This window comes from Aphelocoma coerulescens, chromosome 1A (assembly GCF_041296385.1).
Source record: "Aphelocoma coerulescens isolate FSJ_1873_10779 chromosome 1A, UR_Acoe_1.0, whole genome shotgun sequence".
NCBI lineage: Eukaryota > Metazoa > Chordata > Aves > Passeriformes > Corvidae > Aphelocoma > Aphelocoma coerulescens.
In genome coordinates, this window is record NC_091014.1 from 69,204,847 (window position 1) to 69,221,021 (window position 16,175).

At 41.7% G+C, this 16,175-nt stretch overlaps 1 protein-coding gene across 1 annotated transcript in view; it reads left to right on the forward strand.

The window, feature by feature from the left end:
* Positions 1–16,175, forward strand: part of LOC138104308 (potassium voltage-gated channel subfamily KQT member 1-like) — a 442,109-nt gene that overhangs the window by 255,126 nt on the left and 170,808 nt on the right. Inside the window, exon 16 of the mRNA XM_069003421.1 lies at positions 4,535–4,596. Within this exon, the coding sequence (XP_068859522.1) occupies positions 4,535–4,596 (62 nt within the window). The remainder of the gene's footprint in view (positions 1–4,534; positions 4,597–16,175) is intronic.

Genomic DNA, 16,175 nt, shown 5'->3' on the forward strand with positions numbered 1-16,175 from the left:
CACTAAGATAATGAATCAATTTTCCAAGGACCTGGACCCCACTTTTATACATGGGAATAACTCCACTTTTAGGAGTATACTCAGAAGATTCTGTCTGGGTTTCATTGGAAGCCTGTCCCAGTGTTCCAGGGGACACCATTTTGTCAGATGAAACAGATTCCTGGTGTAATAAACACATGCCTTAATAATGGAGAGTGTTGATGTAGAGGCAAAGAACATATTAATTAAATCTGTGGAATCAACGAAGTAGACACATACAACAACACAAATAAAGAGAGTGTCATACTTGACCTTCACTGTGCACGATGGAGTTAACTGCTTTTGAATGCAATTTTTGAGACTTACTGTAGCTTTTCAGGGGCAAAGGTGAAGAATAATACCAAGGTAAAACAAAAGATCCAGTGTTGGGTTCAGAAAAGTACTCAAAAAGCTGATGTTTATCAGCAGTTTATCTGAACCTCTTGGTTCTGCATGACACGGATGGGAATGTCTGAAGAAAAGGGCTTTCTTACAAAATTTTGACAGTTCCATTGTTTGCTTTTTTTTTTCATTAAGTCCCACCTACGTTTTCTGATACTTTTCCCTTCCCATCTGTTAAGAAGAAATTGGGTCACTGTATCATTTAAGGCATAATAAATATGATCAGCTTAACTTTTATCTTTTTTAAGTCAATTAATATTTGAAATGAGAGATACACATATTTCTGAAGGAACTGATTTATCCCACCCCTCCTGGAGATGAAAATATTTTAGCAGTTTACTTTTTAGGCTGTCCTAAGGAAACCACAAGTGCCTGATCCAGGACTATGCCTTATCTTTTTTTAATTTCTTCTACCAATCAGCTGTAAAAGGCTCTGACAGACAAGAAAAGAGACTCCAACCAAAAGTCACCATGACTGAGGCAATTTGTTATTTGCCATTTTATGGGTTTAAAGGGGCAATCCTGACCTTCTTTTTCAGCAGCACACACAGTTTACAAACCTAAGAATCCAGATCTTGCCATAAGCTCATCACACTTATCCCTGCACGGAGCTTTGGCAGAGCTGAAGCAAACACAGGTCCAGAAGGCTGCATTTGCACCAAGTTAGCCAAAAGAAGGCAGCGGTGTCTCCTGGGCTGGTCTGCTTTCTGAGATACCATTTACAAAGGTTTTGAGATGTCTTCAGCAATCTGGAATATTCTTGGTGTCACAATGGTCAAATTCCTCATTTTCTGCGTAAAAGAAACCGATGGCTTTCAGATAAATTTGAATATTTTTGAATTAGCTCCCCTCTAGCTGTGTGAAAATCAAGGAGGGACTCTTGCTCTATAAAGAAGGGTCGTTTCTTGCTTTTTCCATTTTCAGACCATCTCTCTGCAATTCATTCACTGTCCTAAAGCTCCTCATAAGTACTTTTTCCTAAGCAAAGGAAAAAAATTGATTTTCTTTAAAGTTTGGTATATGCTGATGAGATGGAGCACATTAACTGTGTGAAAAAATAAGATTATTGTGCCATTCCTCCTTTGATTTGCTTTCTTCCTCCTTCTTATATCAGTATATGTTATTTATTTCACGTGCTTCCAAGAGCTATCATCTGTTGAACTGGTGTAAAGCAAACCTAAGAAAGTTTTGGGGGGTTTTTGTTGGCTGTTTTTTTTTTTTCCTTTCTTTTTTTTTTTTTACAAGAGGCATCTCCTGTTCTTCACTAGGAAAACAGATGGGTCAGCTTTGTGAAAATATTATGAAATGAATGCAGGATTGTGTTGTTTTGAAAGCAGAATAGTATGTATACTCAGGGAATAAATGTCTGTATTAATAAATATATATTAATATTATTTATCGGTATTAATAACTATTCAGTCTCCTGGATTAGAATGCCCGTTGTTTATTTACTAGTGTTTTCTCTGATTCAAATCTAAGTATATAAATAATGGGTTTGTATCATACCAACCATGTGACACAAGATCTTTCCAATATTTTTTTTATTTCTGAGTTAAATTTTTTCCGTATGTATTTTCATCCAGTTATAAGTAATTGTGTTTCCTTTCATCATGACCATGCCATGTACCCTTTCCCTCTGTGCCTTTCCCAGAAGTGTTACAGGATTGCTTAGCTGGTCTCTGTTTTATTGCAGCCCAACACAAAGAGCAAAAACTCAATACTAAAGGAAAGTTATTTTGGATTGCAAAGCGAAGCCTGGAGGAATTTAGACATTTCAGGTTTATAGTTGGCCATGCAATCTTTTCAACTCTGTAAGAACGAATAATCTAATTATATAGGAAGTCTAAAATCATCTACCTATAAGAGACTTGAGAGAAACAACAAACATGCAATAGAAATCCAATGTACTCGAGTGACTTTATCTGAACTTGTGGCCACCCCACTTACCCCAGTGTTCGGTGAGCTGTGCACACACCACGTTTGCTTTTAAAGATGGTCTTTATTAGAAGGAAAACTTGTAAAATAGGCCTGGATGCCCTTCCCATGGAGGCTGATAAGAAATTGGGGAAGATCACAGCATTTTGTGACTAGCACAGTCTGCATGCCAGCAAAGGGCTGCATGAGACACAGCTCCCTCCATGTGCATCATTCCTCCCACTCCTGATTTTCCACATCTTCTAGCAGTGCCACTTACCACAATACCACTTCTTACTGCTTATCTGCTTCCTGTTTTCTTGTTTTCTCATCCACACAACTTTCAGGAATAACTAAAATAGGAAACACTTTTAGTTAGGTTTGGGATGTCTTGGTGATTATCTGAAGGATGGGATTAGAGCTGGTGAGGAAATTATTCTTTTATTATTTAGAAAAACAAAAATCTTTTTGGTGTTAGACCTAAACAAAAACACTACCTGCCCACTGCTGTTCAAACCACATCCCAAATTAGAAATCCTTAAAGTCATGATTTTTTCTGATATATACTTGGAAAGATGTACAGATTTCCTAACTAGAAAGTAGACAGCAGGGCCAGTTACCTCATTTTAGGCAGAGATGAACACAGAGATAAACTTGAGCCTCAGACACTTATATTTTAACACGTTTCTGAGGTTGTGAATGATGAATTGCACACATGTATGAGCCAAGCTGTGTCATTTATTCTCTGTCCCACATTTTCTTTCCTGACTTTATTTGCTCCTGCAGGTGCTCTGGGGAAACACTTCTCTTTTCTAAGCTTGCAAAGAGGGGCCAAGGGTGCAGGACCTTTCAAATGTTCTGGGTGATGTGTGGAGGAGAAGGAAAGCCCAAAGTGTGCTTGCCAGTATTGCTTTTGCTTCTCTTCCTCTCGGGTTGTGGTGCATGCAGCACAAGTTATCTTGAGGTGAACTTTGCTGCAAATCGATCCCTAAACATATCCCATTAGCAAATGTATATGGTAAAGCAAGTACCACTCCCTGAGAAATCCAGGAAGGCGAGTTCCTGCAGGAGGAGCACACACACAGGCACTCACTGTGAGCTCTGATGCAGTGTAAATTCATATCTCAGCCGACCTTCCATCAAGCCTTGCTCATGCCCTAAGCGAAATTGACTTAGACAGCTTTAAAAACCAAACCTTAATCACTCATAAAAATGGAGCGATGTGTGAAAAAATCCAGGAGTGATTACTCCATCCCAGTATTGGAAATATAGTTTAGTAGAAAAATTGTCCAACTTCCATTGACATCAGCTTCTAAGATATTTCAGTATCAGGCCGTGGTTTTTAACTTGTGGATGCTTTTTCCCAACTCAGAATATGTGTGGCTTTGTGCTTCATTGCCTGTGCAATAACACCCTCAAACTATGGCATTCCTTAGCAATAGATCCCAGGAACAGAAAGGATAAGACCCCATTTTCCACAGCTTTCACTCCTGGATCCCAATCCCACCATTTGCAGTGGAATGTGTAACTTTGGAATGTGGGCTTTACTAACCAGGTCTCATAAAGAGTAGGAGGGAAAATGAGGATGCAAGAGCTTTTCCCAGTGTCACTCCTTTGCAGAGAGGCGATGGATGGATGGATGGATGGATGGATGGATGGATGGATGGATGGATGGATGGATGGATGGATGGATGGATTTATAGACAGATGGATCAATCTCTGCCACTCCAGCCCTTGAACCCCTGGATAGTGCTGCCTCCTAGACCTGCAACCTCAGTGGAAAACTGTTCTGATTCCTTTATATATAGCAAGTTTACCTTGCTCAGGCCAGTGATACTCAAAACTGGAGGTGTGCCCAGGTACCCTGCCCATTCCATCTAACTACATACAGTTCACTCAGATAATTAAACAGGTTACTCCAGACTCCACCTCTAGTCCTTCATGTCCACAGATTGCCTCTACCAAGGTCCAGGCTGCCCTTCAGACCAACTAAATCTTGTCAGTCTGACAAAGTAATTCCCTTCTCTCCAGCCATGCTCTTTCACTTCTGTTTCATTCTTTCTTGTTACATTCATGCATTTTATGGTACCCTACTATTACCAGCTTCTTTTCTTTTTTGCTTAAAATACCACAGATATAATTCTTAGTTTGAATTTATTCTCCACCTAATGAATGTCCCATTTTTATTCTCTTTCTTTAGAAAAAGGGGTAGACAAAGGATACTACAGTATAGGAGCCAGACTGATCCGGCTGGAGGATAAGGTAAGTGCATGAAAGCTTGCTTTTTTTTTTTCTGAGCAATGATATCTGATCTAGAGACCTGCAAGATAGTATCTTGGCATGATTTACTTTAGAATTACAGGGCTCCATAATAAAGAATAATATCCTAATTTTGGTGAGGGAGTTGATGAAGTATCATGTGCATATTGCTCAGCATTAACCATTTACCTGCTATGCAGTTTTGGTTCTAGATTATAAAAGGAGCTGCTTTCATGTTGAAGTCAAATCACACACCTTGTATACAAGTGCTGTGAACTGGCTGGTGTTTGTCACACAGGAATTAGTGAATTAAACAGAAATCTTAGTGTCAGGAATCTTTGTGACAAGGAGCAGTTGACATCCCAGTTACAAATCCTGATATTCTTTAATGTTTACTGCATTTTTCCCCTTGTGCAGTTACCTTTGCACATTTTCTGCCCCTCCCTCCCTGTCTTCTCTCCAGGAATATTTGTTATTAATTAGAGTTACTTAAAGGTGTGCCCAAAGGCCACAGTTCAGTGAGGCTCTATTGTCTTAGACCTCTTCCAACATTCTCCAGAGCTTTTTCCACTCAAGTAATAACAAAAATACAAGTTTGCTCAAAACTCAGACTCTATTTCTCTAGCAGTCAGCTCTCTTACCCACCTCTAAAGGCTGGTGTCCCTCCACGGGGCACTTTGTGTGGGCAGGAGCAGTACAGTGGCTTTGGTGGGAGGTGTGATGTGGCTGAGACAAAAGTCCATTTGAATTTGGTGTATCCATTGCCTGTTTGTATCCTTGTCTCACTCAAATTTGTCATGCAAATACTCTTTTCACTTTTTTCTGGGGAAGTGAGGCAAGAAGGAAAGAGGAAGGAAACTTCTCATAATTCTTAAGAACTGTGCATCTTGCCAAAAAGCAGAAATTGACATTAAACTAATACAATCTCTTGCCTAATTTTTAATCATCATTGCTAGGGAAACATAGGAAATATGTGACACTGCACTGTCAAAGGACCAATTTTCTTTGATTTTTAGCTTTCTTGCACTGTGTCAAAGAATCAGCCTCAGATAAAGACATCATCTGGGCTAACTTTTAAAGTGGATTGGTCCCTTGTGCAGACACAGCTGTTCAAAGTGAAAATGGCTTTCATTCAGATTGCCTTACTCACTTCAAAAGAGATAAATTGCTCTGTGTATTCTGTAAATTCATACCAAGACTTCATTCAGATTTCTTGAATGTGCAGATAAAGAGAAATCCCCAATACAGATTGAAAATTTAGCAATAAAAGTATCTGTGATAATAGCTGGAGTGCTTTGAGTGAGAAATACTGCTGGTACTGTAAATACCTCTGGAAGCAGCAGTTCATGGTCTCCTGGCTGCTCCATATTTATGAAGAAGAGAGGTGAGAAAGTTTTTAGTGTGTCTGGCCTTGGTCCAGCTTTAGCACAATGTGCTGTGGATTTGATCAGTTTTATTTCAAAGCCTGACTTAGAGTGCTGCAGAGGCATCTTGGTATAAGAAGAGGAATGTTACAGGAGATGCAGGAAATGCTGCAGTGATTGATCTCTGTTGCAGATACCTGCTTGTGTTCTGCCTTTAATTTAGGCGTGATCTAAATAAAGTCAGTGCAAGCTCAAAGCATTGATGAGCAAGACCAAGCTGCCCTTTTGTTTGAAGAATTAAACTTGGTGCTTTAAATTTTGCATGGGAACTGATGATTGCTCTCTCTCTCCACTTATTGCTGTGGAGAAAACACGTAGAAAACAATAAAAATGTGTCATGATGTTTTCGTAAGATGAGTCAATCATTGCAGCTTCGTTTTTGTTCTCAGACCAAACTGCAAGTGGAAAATAAAATGCCAGATGCAGAGAGAACCCAGGGTATTTCATCTTTTAGTACAAATTATCATTCCTTCAGGTGTACAGGGCTTCAGTCTCATATCCCTGCTAAGAAAATAGATGAGGTGCAGAAAAAGGGCAAATATTTGTTGTGTTTGTTTGCTCAGGGTTTTGGTGACATAAGTTTGGGGTTTTTGGTTTGTTTGGGGTTCTTTTTGTGTTTGCATCTTTTTGGCACATCAGGCTAAAATACATGTTTACATAATAAATACAAAGCTAAGCTTCCCAGCTATCTCTGTTTTAAGGGGACAATAGAAACTACTGCATCCTGCTGTCAAACTGCTTCCCCTAAATGATTTTCCCATGTCTCATGGGCTCTCATGCCCTAACAATTCACTGTGTAGTAGCTGCTATGTGCCCAAATGTGAAACAATATTGGAATCAGGAAGGACAAACTGAGTTTCAATCTCTGAGGAGAATAAATGCAGCAAGGGCATGTCTGACACCAGGCTCCAGCTGGTGGTGAAAAATGATCTCCCTGTTGGAACTAGAAAACCTTTGGGATCAACCTCTTTCCCCTGGAGAAATTATTTTAACATTCAGTCACCCAGTCTAGTGATGGCAGCCTCCCAAAAGAGTGACACATCTGATAAAACGACACATTTTTGGACAAAGGCCAGTTAGTGCAGACTGATAAAAATGCAGTGTGGCTTTGAGCATTTTATCTGCTTAAATAAGCTGCATCAATAAGCCATGAGCACACCTCTGGTCCAGACTGACCTTTCCCAGCAGCATTTTGCAGTTCATTTGTTTTAGCTGTCTCTCCAGAGGGGAATCAGAGTGTGACAAACCCATTGAGAGCTGTGTGTTGTTCTACATAAAGCCATAACTGCTCTTCTTGCAAAGCAGGGGAGAGAGAGGCACACATTTCTGATGGTTAAGATGAACTCCATTCCCTGGAGAGCTTTGCTGTTGTTTCAGTTGAAACCTCGCTTTTGCTGTACAGAAAGGCAGAGGCGCAGGTCTCTGAAGGGGTTGCTTGGTGAGAGGTAGAAGCTTTGAGGCAAAAATGTTTCAAAGATGCAAAGATAACAGTCTTCCATTCATGTGGCATGAGAGCACTGCCTGCAGCCTCTCTTCTGTGACCAAACAGGCTCCTTCTGGGAGTTTGAAGTAACAGGGAAGAGGTAAGAACCTCATCTTGTCTTTGGATGATGAAGCACCATGAGACTCCAGCAGAACACAGAAAAAAATGTACTCTTTTTTGCCTTTAAGCACTGCAAAGCTGGCTAGAAACAGGTAAAATGCATGGTGGCAGCTCTCAGGCAAAAAAATCTGAACCCCTTTTTGGCAACGTCGATGCTGTGCAAGGCTTCGCTCCTCTCACTGACATGGCACATTGCATAGTGAGAGTTTGCCTGGAACACTTTTCAGCCTGTTTTTCCTTGAGTAGGGCATAAAATTCTTATTTTGTTGTGGCCAGTGTAATAACCTAGTGTGGTTCTTTTCACAAAAAAATCCACTGGGATGTTTAGAGGAAGAATGGGGCTTCTTTCCCAACACGTGATGTGTGCCATTTGGCCGACCCCTCCTTTGGTTCCATGGCAGGGTTTAATTTTATTTTGTGGTATGTAGCCATTGACAGATCCTTTTGAAATGTATTAAGAGGGAGATTGGTTCCAAGATGATGTTCTAGAGCTGGCGTTAGTTTCTCTTCAAAATTGTAAACTAATGCTTCTTTATGATGAAATGAGTATTCTTTCTTTTCCTTTTCTTTTCAAAATTAGAAAGAAAAATCATGGTGTGCTATGTCAAACTGCACGGCAACCTATAAATAAAAACAGGAGAGAAAAGAATCTGCAAATGAAAGGTTAGAAAGGACAGCTGTGTTGTCTTTGAAAAAGAAATCTATTAGGTATTTTTATAATTATATGGCAGTCTTTTTTATGTGGTATTTACAGTTATGATTTACGTCCATATTACCATAACTATTTCCATACTTATAGACAACATGTGATAATGCTGAGAGCCAAAAGCAACCATTTGGTAGCATTTAAAAAATGCAGGAACACTAAGAGAAAACAGGGCAGCAAAGCAGAACCCTTCTGAGTTTTATCCATCTGAGTAATGAGAGCCAGGATAAAAATGTCATCCAACATAAACAAATGTAGAGGTTGGGTTGTGGTGGTAAACTCTCTCTTTACCAATTTAAACTTTTGAGTTGGGAGCTAAAAAGATGGTCTCAGAGAAGAGTGGTAACAACGGAGAGATGGATGTTGGTGAATTTGATTCCTGCTGTGATTACACCAGGAGTCATTAAATAGTAAATTATTTATCATGGCAGTGCCTGCAAGCACCACCAGCTTGAAGGGCTGGTAAGAATTTCCATTCTAAACCCCTAATTTGTGAGTGGGGTGATGGGCATAACTGAAATACATTAAAAAAAAAGGAACAAAAAAGAAAAAAAAAGCCAAAAATTGGTCCACAATGAGTCAGTTGCAATATAAGCATGCTGCACTTTTGAGGTTTCAAGAATATGTCTGAAATAAACCCCTTTGTTAACCAAACCATGTTTTGGCACCAAGGTGTTTGTGGGTTGTTTGCCCCCAGTTCCTTAAAGACAGAGTCATTCCACAGCAGAAAGCTTTTCAGCAGGCTGTTTGCAAATGGGTGTTGTGTGGGTTTTCTGAAGTCAAAGCCTTATCTCATTTACTCTGGAGCAGTCCAGCATAAATCCATTGACTCTGTGCCATGAGCATGATGTCATTAGTTTTATTTTTAATCTGTTGCTGAATTAAAACAAAACAAAACTAACCAAAAATGAAAGCCTTGATGCCTCAAGCCAAATTGTGCTTCCATTTACACCAGTGAAGTTACTCAGGATTTACACAGGTGTAAATGGCAGCAAGTTTCTTAAATGGCTTTAGCAAGATTCCAGCTCCTGTGTTCACATCCTGCTTGTCAGGAGTGAATTGACAGAGAGGAGAGAAAGCAGAAATAGGGATTCAAACATTTCAGAACCAATCTGAGTGAAATCATGTTTTTCACCTGTTACAACTAAGGGAATCTTTGTGGTATGCTGGGTATTGTAGAACTGAAATTGTGTTCTTGTACTGAAACATCAAGGTGGACTTTTAATCTGCAAACCAAGTAATGAAAATTTAATTGCTTCGATCTCAGTCACACAGTTTTTCTAGTCTACTACTGACTCCTCAGTGCAGAGAGGAACCATTGCAGCCCTGACTTCTTCTGACTGTCTGGGATGGGTTTATGCTTCTCAGATAAACCTTGTTTAATACAGTTGAGAGGGAAAGGCTGGGTTTGAGCTGCCTGGTTTTGATAGTAATTTCTGGAGGATCAGGCAAAAATAAGAGCTAGCTCTGATACCCTTTCAAGTAGGAGAAGAGAGAGATCATATATTCTGAGGCATAATGGAAAGAATCCTCCCTCAATGCTTCCCTTACATTTTTTGTTGTGGAGCTTTATCATATGTGGTACTTGGTAGCACCCTCCTATTATTAAGGTTCTACACCACTTTCCATTACAGAGCTCTATTTTCAGTTCCTTACAGCTTTGCCAAACTCCAACCATCTGGGCTGAAATTCTCTGAGGCAGATGCCTGCCTCAGGCTGAGATCCTTTGGAAAATTTATATGTTAGAGTGGGTCATCCTTTCTATATCACAGTAACCTGACCCACTGTGAGGATTCTCCCAAAAGTAAACATAAAAACATTGATGGAAAACACTTGAGCTTTTTCTAAATTTGAGCAAGAAAATTGGACAGGAATGGAATATTATCTGCCATTGGGACCCAGAGGCCTGATCCAAAACTTAGTGAACTCATCAGGAAGCTTTCACATGGATCAGGCCCTGATTTTTAATGGGTGAGGGAACAGAGAGTTTCGCACAGTGAACGTTTGCCAGGATGCAATTCACCACCATAAATCAAACACTAAATAATTCCAAAGCCCAGTAAATGAGCATGCAGATGGCAGTGTCTGCTCCCCAGGGCTTGCACTGACTGGGATCCAGCCCAGCAGTTTGATCTCATTTAGAGCAGTCTCAAGGATTGCTCTGATTAGGCACTTGGTGCAGTCTTGTTGCTTCTCTGCTCTCTTGGCTGAAACTGCACTGGTGGGAGCAAAACCCCCCATCCAACACCGCCCAGGACACCTTGGAGCATGCAGGGCAGGGGGCAGGCAGGGGCTTGACAGCCAGATGTGGCAGAGCAGCTGGAATCAGCTGGGTTCAAAACTTCCCTTTAGTAAGAAAGAAGGAGAGTCACTTGCAGAAGAAGCACAAGTGCTCCTGGAGAAGAGCACACAGATTAACTGTGAGCACTGAAGGAGGGAGAAACACCAGAGTGACTTAGGGTTGCTGGGAAATACCACAGCCCTTGGAAAGGAACTGTTAGAACATTGGGAATCTAACCCATATTGCTGCAGCCAGCTGTTTAACCTGAAGGGGAAAGGTCCTGGAAATAGCAGCGCTGACCAAAAAGGCTGTGGATGAGGGGCCCTGTCCATGCCCTTGGTTCTCCATCAAAACCTTCCCAGCATCACAACTGGCTTTAACCAGCACTGAGGAAAGTCATGAGCTTGGAGATGGTGATTTCCTGCAAGTTTCAGAGAAAATCAGTGCCTGGGTAGAGAACAGACACTCTGGAAATCCCCCTGCTCCCAGAACTGACTGCAGTGTGAGTGTGGCTTTTCTCAGGTGCCAGAAAGTCCAGCCACAAATGGATAGGAATCACCAGCTCTGCTGGTTCTGTTGTTTATGATGCAGTAAGGTAATTTATTTACTATTATTGGGTGAAAAAAAATATTTTTTGAGTATTTGGGAGATTTTGACCTTTTTTTTTCCAAAATGTCAGATCCTTCCATGAAGAGCTTTGACCTGAGCATCCAAAGAATAACAGATATCAGATCAGCTCTAAGTATTTCACTTCTGCTTTTTGTAGTTTTTAGTAGTTTATTCTAAAGAAACATAATGTTCTACATGATCTTTGGCCCCAAAACAAAATGCCTTTAATTAGCAATGTGAAAAGGGAGTATTTTAACAATCCTCTTTAAAAAAAAAATTGTAAATTCATTAAGCCTGTCTTTTCTTATGAGCAGTGTTTTAAAAATTGCTATTTTCTGGTGCAAAAAGAAGTTATTTGAACACTTTGTGCAACCTCCAGTTGTTTCAGATGTTGAACAATTTAATTTAGAAAGCTTTTTTCCAAAATAGATTTTGTAGTTGTTCTTTGTTGGTTATGGCTGTGCACTGCAAGTGGTGCCCTTCCTACAGACAGGTTGAGAATATTTCTTTGGAATGGTTCTCCATCTGAAAATGACAATTTGTTTCCAATGGAACATTTTTTGAGAAAGTGTCACATTCATGTGTTTTAAATCATGTAACAAAGGAAAGTGCTTCCAGTTTTCCACTTCAGAGCAACTTTCTGAAAATGAGAATTGGGGTGAAATACTCTTGATTTTCTGAGCACTTCAGTTGAACAGGTTCATTCCTAAGTAATTTGTATGATTGCATTACAGAAGAATTCACAGAGAACATAGATAAATTTTCTTTTAGGAAAATAATTTATTTTCCTCTAGTATTCCTTACCTCAGAATTACTGCAGGTATTTCACCCACCACATTTTTCAGATCAGTAATTGTAGGGCAATTTTAATGTTATTTGAATGCCATGTAATATTGACCTCTAATTCCTCTTGATCGTGGAAAGTACACTGAAAAAAGCCCAGATCTATATTATTCAAATAGTTCCCAGACTACCAGTTGGATTTCTGTTTCATGCAAGAACTGTGGTGCTGAGTCAGAGCAAGCATCTGTTTAATCCTGGAGCTATTCATCCACTGATGGCAGCTGAGGGATGGACTAATTCAAGCCTAATTTGCTATAACTGGTCTCTGGGTGTTTGCAATGGATTATATTCAAGAAGCAGTGTGAAGAATAGTGCTGTACAAGGCAAGTTACAGGATGACAGCACTCTGTATAAGAAAAGAAAAACAAAAATGAGAAAAAACCCGCCAAGACACACTGCAGTACTATGACAACATTCCCTGATGTATTGGCTGCATCCAGGGAAGAGAACTTTCACTCAACAGTAAATTCATATAAAGGAGTTCATATAAAGGCTTATGAGGTGAGGGGAAGAAAAACTGAAAAACTCTTTTTTTCCCTGTATTTACCACCAGCTTGTCCTTTTCAGTGAATAGCTTTAACTTTTATGGAGTAGAAAAAAAGTCAGTAATACATACTTCTACAGCATAATTACTTTTCCTACTAGTAAATAATGTAGATAAATTATATTCATATTTTTCCTGTTGAGAAGTTTGGGTGTTCTGGGGTGTTTGAGTAAAATACACATTAGCCACTGTGTGCCCTGTCCAAGCCTTCTGGGGCACCTCCAGGGATGGGGACTCCACCACCTCCCTGGGCAGCCCCTGCCAATGCCTGAGCACCCTTTGCATGAGGAAATTCTCCCTGATGTCCAACCTGAACCTTCCCTGGCACAGCTTGAGGCCATTTCCTCCTGTCCTGTTCCTTGTTCCCTGGGAGCAAAGCCCGACCCCCACCTGGCTGCAGCCTCCTTTCAGGTAATTGTAGATAGAGATAAAATCTCCCCTGCCTGCTCTGGTTTAGGAGTCATCATTAAGGACCAAACTGGCAGATCTGTATTTGTTTCTAGACCTGCATCCCACGGTTGAATGACACATGTGGAACATGGCAGTGTCTTGGCCGTCAGTGTTTTCAAAACCTGACGACTAGAAATACTGAAAATCCAGTCACATTTTCTCTTCTGAAAAACGCTAACAAAAATAGGAGGCTGTAAGTGACTTTAAAAGGGCTGTTTTTCAAGAGGTGAAGGATACAGCAAAGCATGTAAAGCAACTGTTACAGGTGTGGAATACGGTCAAAACAGTGTCATTTGAAATGTGGGTTAGTACAGGGCCAGGCTGTTGGTGCCACGTCAGGTTAAGTGTCTGACCAGATCTCCATCTGGATTCAGGATCTGGCTCACACAGCTGCCTTTCCTCTTCAGGAGCAGAGATTGCAAAGACTATCAGCAATACTATCACATAGTATTGCTGCTACCCTGCTACCTGCATGTTTTTAAGGCTTCTGTATTTGGAATCATGCCATTATGGGACATTAAGGAAACTCCCCAGCTGGACCATTCCCAGGGCTCCCTGGCAGTGGCACTCCCAAGGTCAGGAACTTTCTGGGACCGAAGGCCCTTCCCTGGCTCCAGGGACCAACAGGTCCCCGCCTGGCTCCCCACACATCCCCCTCACATCACACCAGGTTTGCATGGCAGAGGTGGCAGAGTCCCAGATGTCTCATTCCATAAAGCCATTTATTCCTGGGGCAGTGACACACAAACAGCCGAGCTGGTGCCTCCAAGGAGGGACCCCAGCAAAGGAACCCCTGGGGTTTTATCTCATCACAGCCTCCCCGTGGCCAGTCTCGCTCTTCCTCCCGAGTCTTTGGCTCCTGCCCCCATCTCTGTGTCCATCCACCTCGCTGGCATCACCCATCTTCATCTCCCTTGTTGTCCAAAAGGTCAGCAATTCCCAGCTGCTGCTGTGTCTCAGTGTCCAGTCACCTGGCTGGCACCACCTGCCTTTGTGTTTTTGTCATCCCAAAGGTCGGCAGTTCATCCTCTTGTCCCAGGCTCCCACCCAGATCTCAACCTGCATTTCAACCTACAGCTCAACCTGCAGCTTGTGAGCCCAGTTCCCTGTACCAGATGTGTTCCTCAACAGTGAGAATTCTTAAAATTGCTTATTTCTAGCCCTTGCTGTGGAGATACCTATGAAAAGCAGAAACGCTGAAGCCTCAAAACTCCCAAAAGAAAGATGAACATAGATGAACATGAAATGCAGTGTGTATTTAAAACATTAGGCTTTTTAAGGCACTCCAGTTGTACTGACCCTAAGTAGCTGCTGCAGACTCTGGTATATATCCCTACCCAGGGTCCAGGGGAGGCAGAAAAAGCAGCTGAAAGGCTAAGCCAATGCTCAGAACTAGAGCACCCTGGCCTCTCTGTCCCCATAAGCCCATTGCCAGCTGCCCTGCCCTGGGGAAGGTTAGCAGGAGTTCAGGTCTCTCCCGAGCTCTGCCATCAGGACATACCCTAGGAGGCAGCAGAAGCCCACGTTCTTTCACAGCAGCTCAAAACACATCAACGTCTTTAACTTTTCTCCTCAGCCTTACCACGAGCTGCCTGTTAATGTCAGTTTTGTTACTGCCTTCCAAGGGCTGGGCAGCTTTGCACGACTTGTCACCGTAGGTATCTGCAGAGTTTCTGAAGCCACCAGCAGCAAGTGTTGCCCGTGACAGGCTGAGCCTGGAACTCGTACCACGATTGAGTGGGTGCCATGCAGACAGCATTTACACCTTTGTGCAGTACTCAGCTGGCCTCAGGATTTGCAGTCAAAGAGGAGAAATAGCTGCTTTCTCCACTTTGATTTCAAATTTCTGTAGTACTGTAGAAAGAGGACGGTTCTTGATGAGTGCCCAGGAACTGAAGCCCAGCAGTCTTTTCCCAGCACCACTGCACATACCTGAAATTAGTCCAGGCAAGCCAGTTAGAAATCATTTTTCCAAGGGCAGGACTATATCCAAAAAGTATGCTCACCATAAAGCCGAATTTATAAGTATGATTACCATATAAATGGGATATCCATCTTCAGAAATGAAGGGCTGGGTAGGCAAGGCCACAGTAGTGCCCTCAGGACATGCATTTCTGTGCCCCCCCTTAGCTCTGACCTCTCCATTCACCCTCATCATTAAATTAGTGGGCAGCTGCCCCAGGGTAGCAGCGTCACTGCAGCATGGGGGGAAATGGCTGGGAGGTGAGGCCAGGGCAGGAGCAGGAGCTTGGGAAATGGTAGCTTGACAGAGGAAAAGGATGGAGGTGAAACAAGAAGTCGTTCTTGCTGGATGTGGAAGTTGCAAACAGATTCGATTTTCTTAGAGGGCTTTGAAGCCTGAGCTCAGAATCTGCTTCAGACCAGGTGTCACTGGAGTCTGGTCCTGCAGCCTTGCATGGTTGTGCCTTAGGCAGCATTTTTTGGGTGTATTGTGTGTGTTAACTGGGTGTGCAGTAAACATATAGAGCTCTGATTGATGTTTTGTAGTTTTTGCATCTACACTGGGGTTTTTTTGGCTATTTTTTACATTTTATGCATTCCAGCCTCCATTTTTTAGAGTCTAAAAAGAACTTAGGTTGCTCTAGAAGTACTGAATATTGCTATTATTTCTGACAGGAGCTTTTGCTAGGTACTCTCAGCTCTCCTACTGTAGCACATTCTGAACTCACTATCCAGAGGGAAAAAACTCCAAAAGAAAACTGTATATCTGATGTTGAGAACAAATTTATTTCTAGCCCCAGCTAGAGGGGCTGTTACTGCAGGGATCACTGCAAGGGGGTCAGATCCTGGAGTCCCAATGAGTTTTACCCTGAGTGGGATTGCAAAAATAGACTTCTGATCCTGTGGTAAAACATATCTGCTTGGGGGGTAAGATACTGAATGGTGACAGGAACTGCTGTAAAGCTAACACAGCTTTAATATGTGGGGAATAGAGTACTCCATATGCTGCTGTGTGATTTCCTTCTTTGGCTTGGAAGGCAAAAACCCACTGCTTGTATTTGGAAGGCAAATTTCAATCCCCAAAATATCTTCGCTGCATTTACTTAATTTTACTGGCTGGTTGGGCAGACTGACCATAGCTCGGACTGGAGTACAGGTTA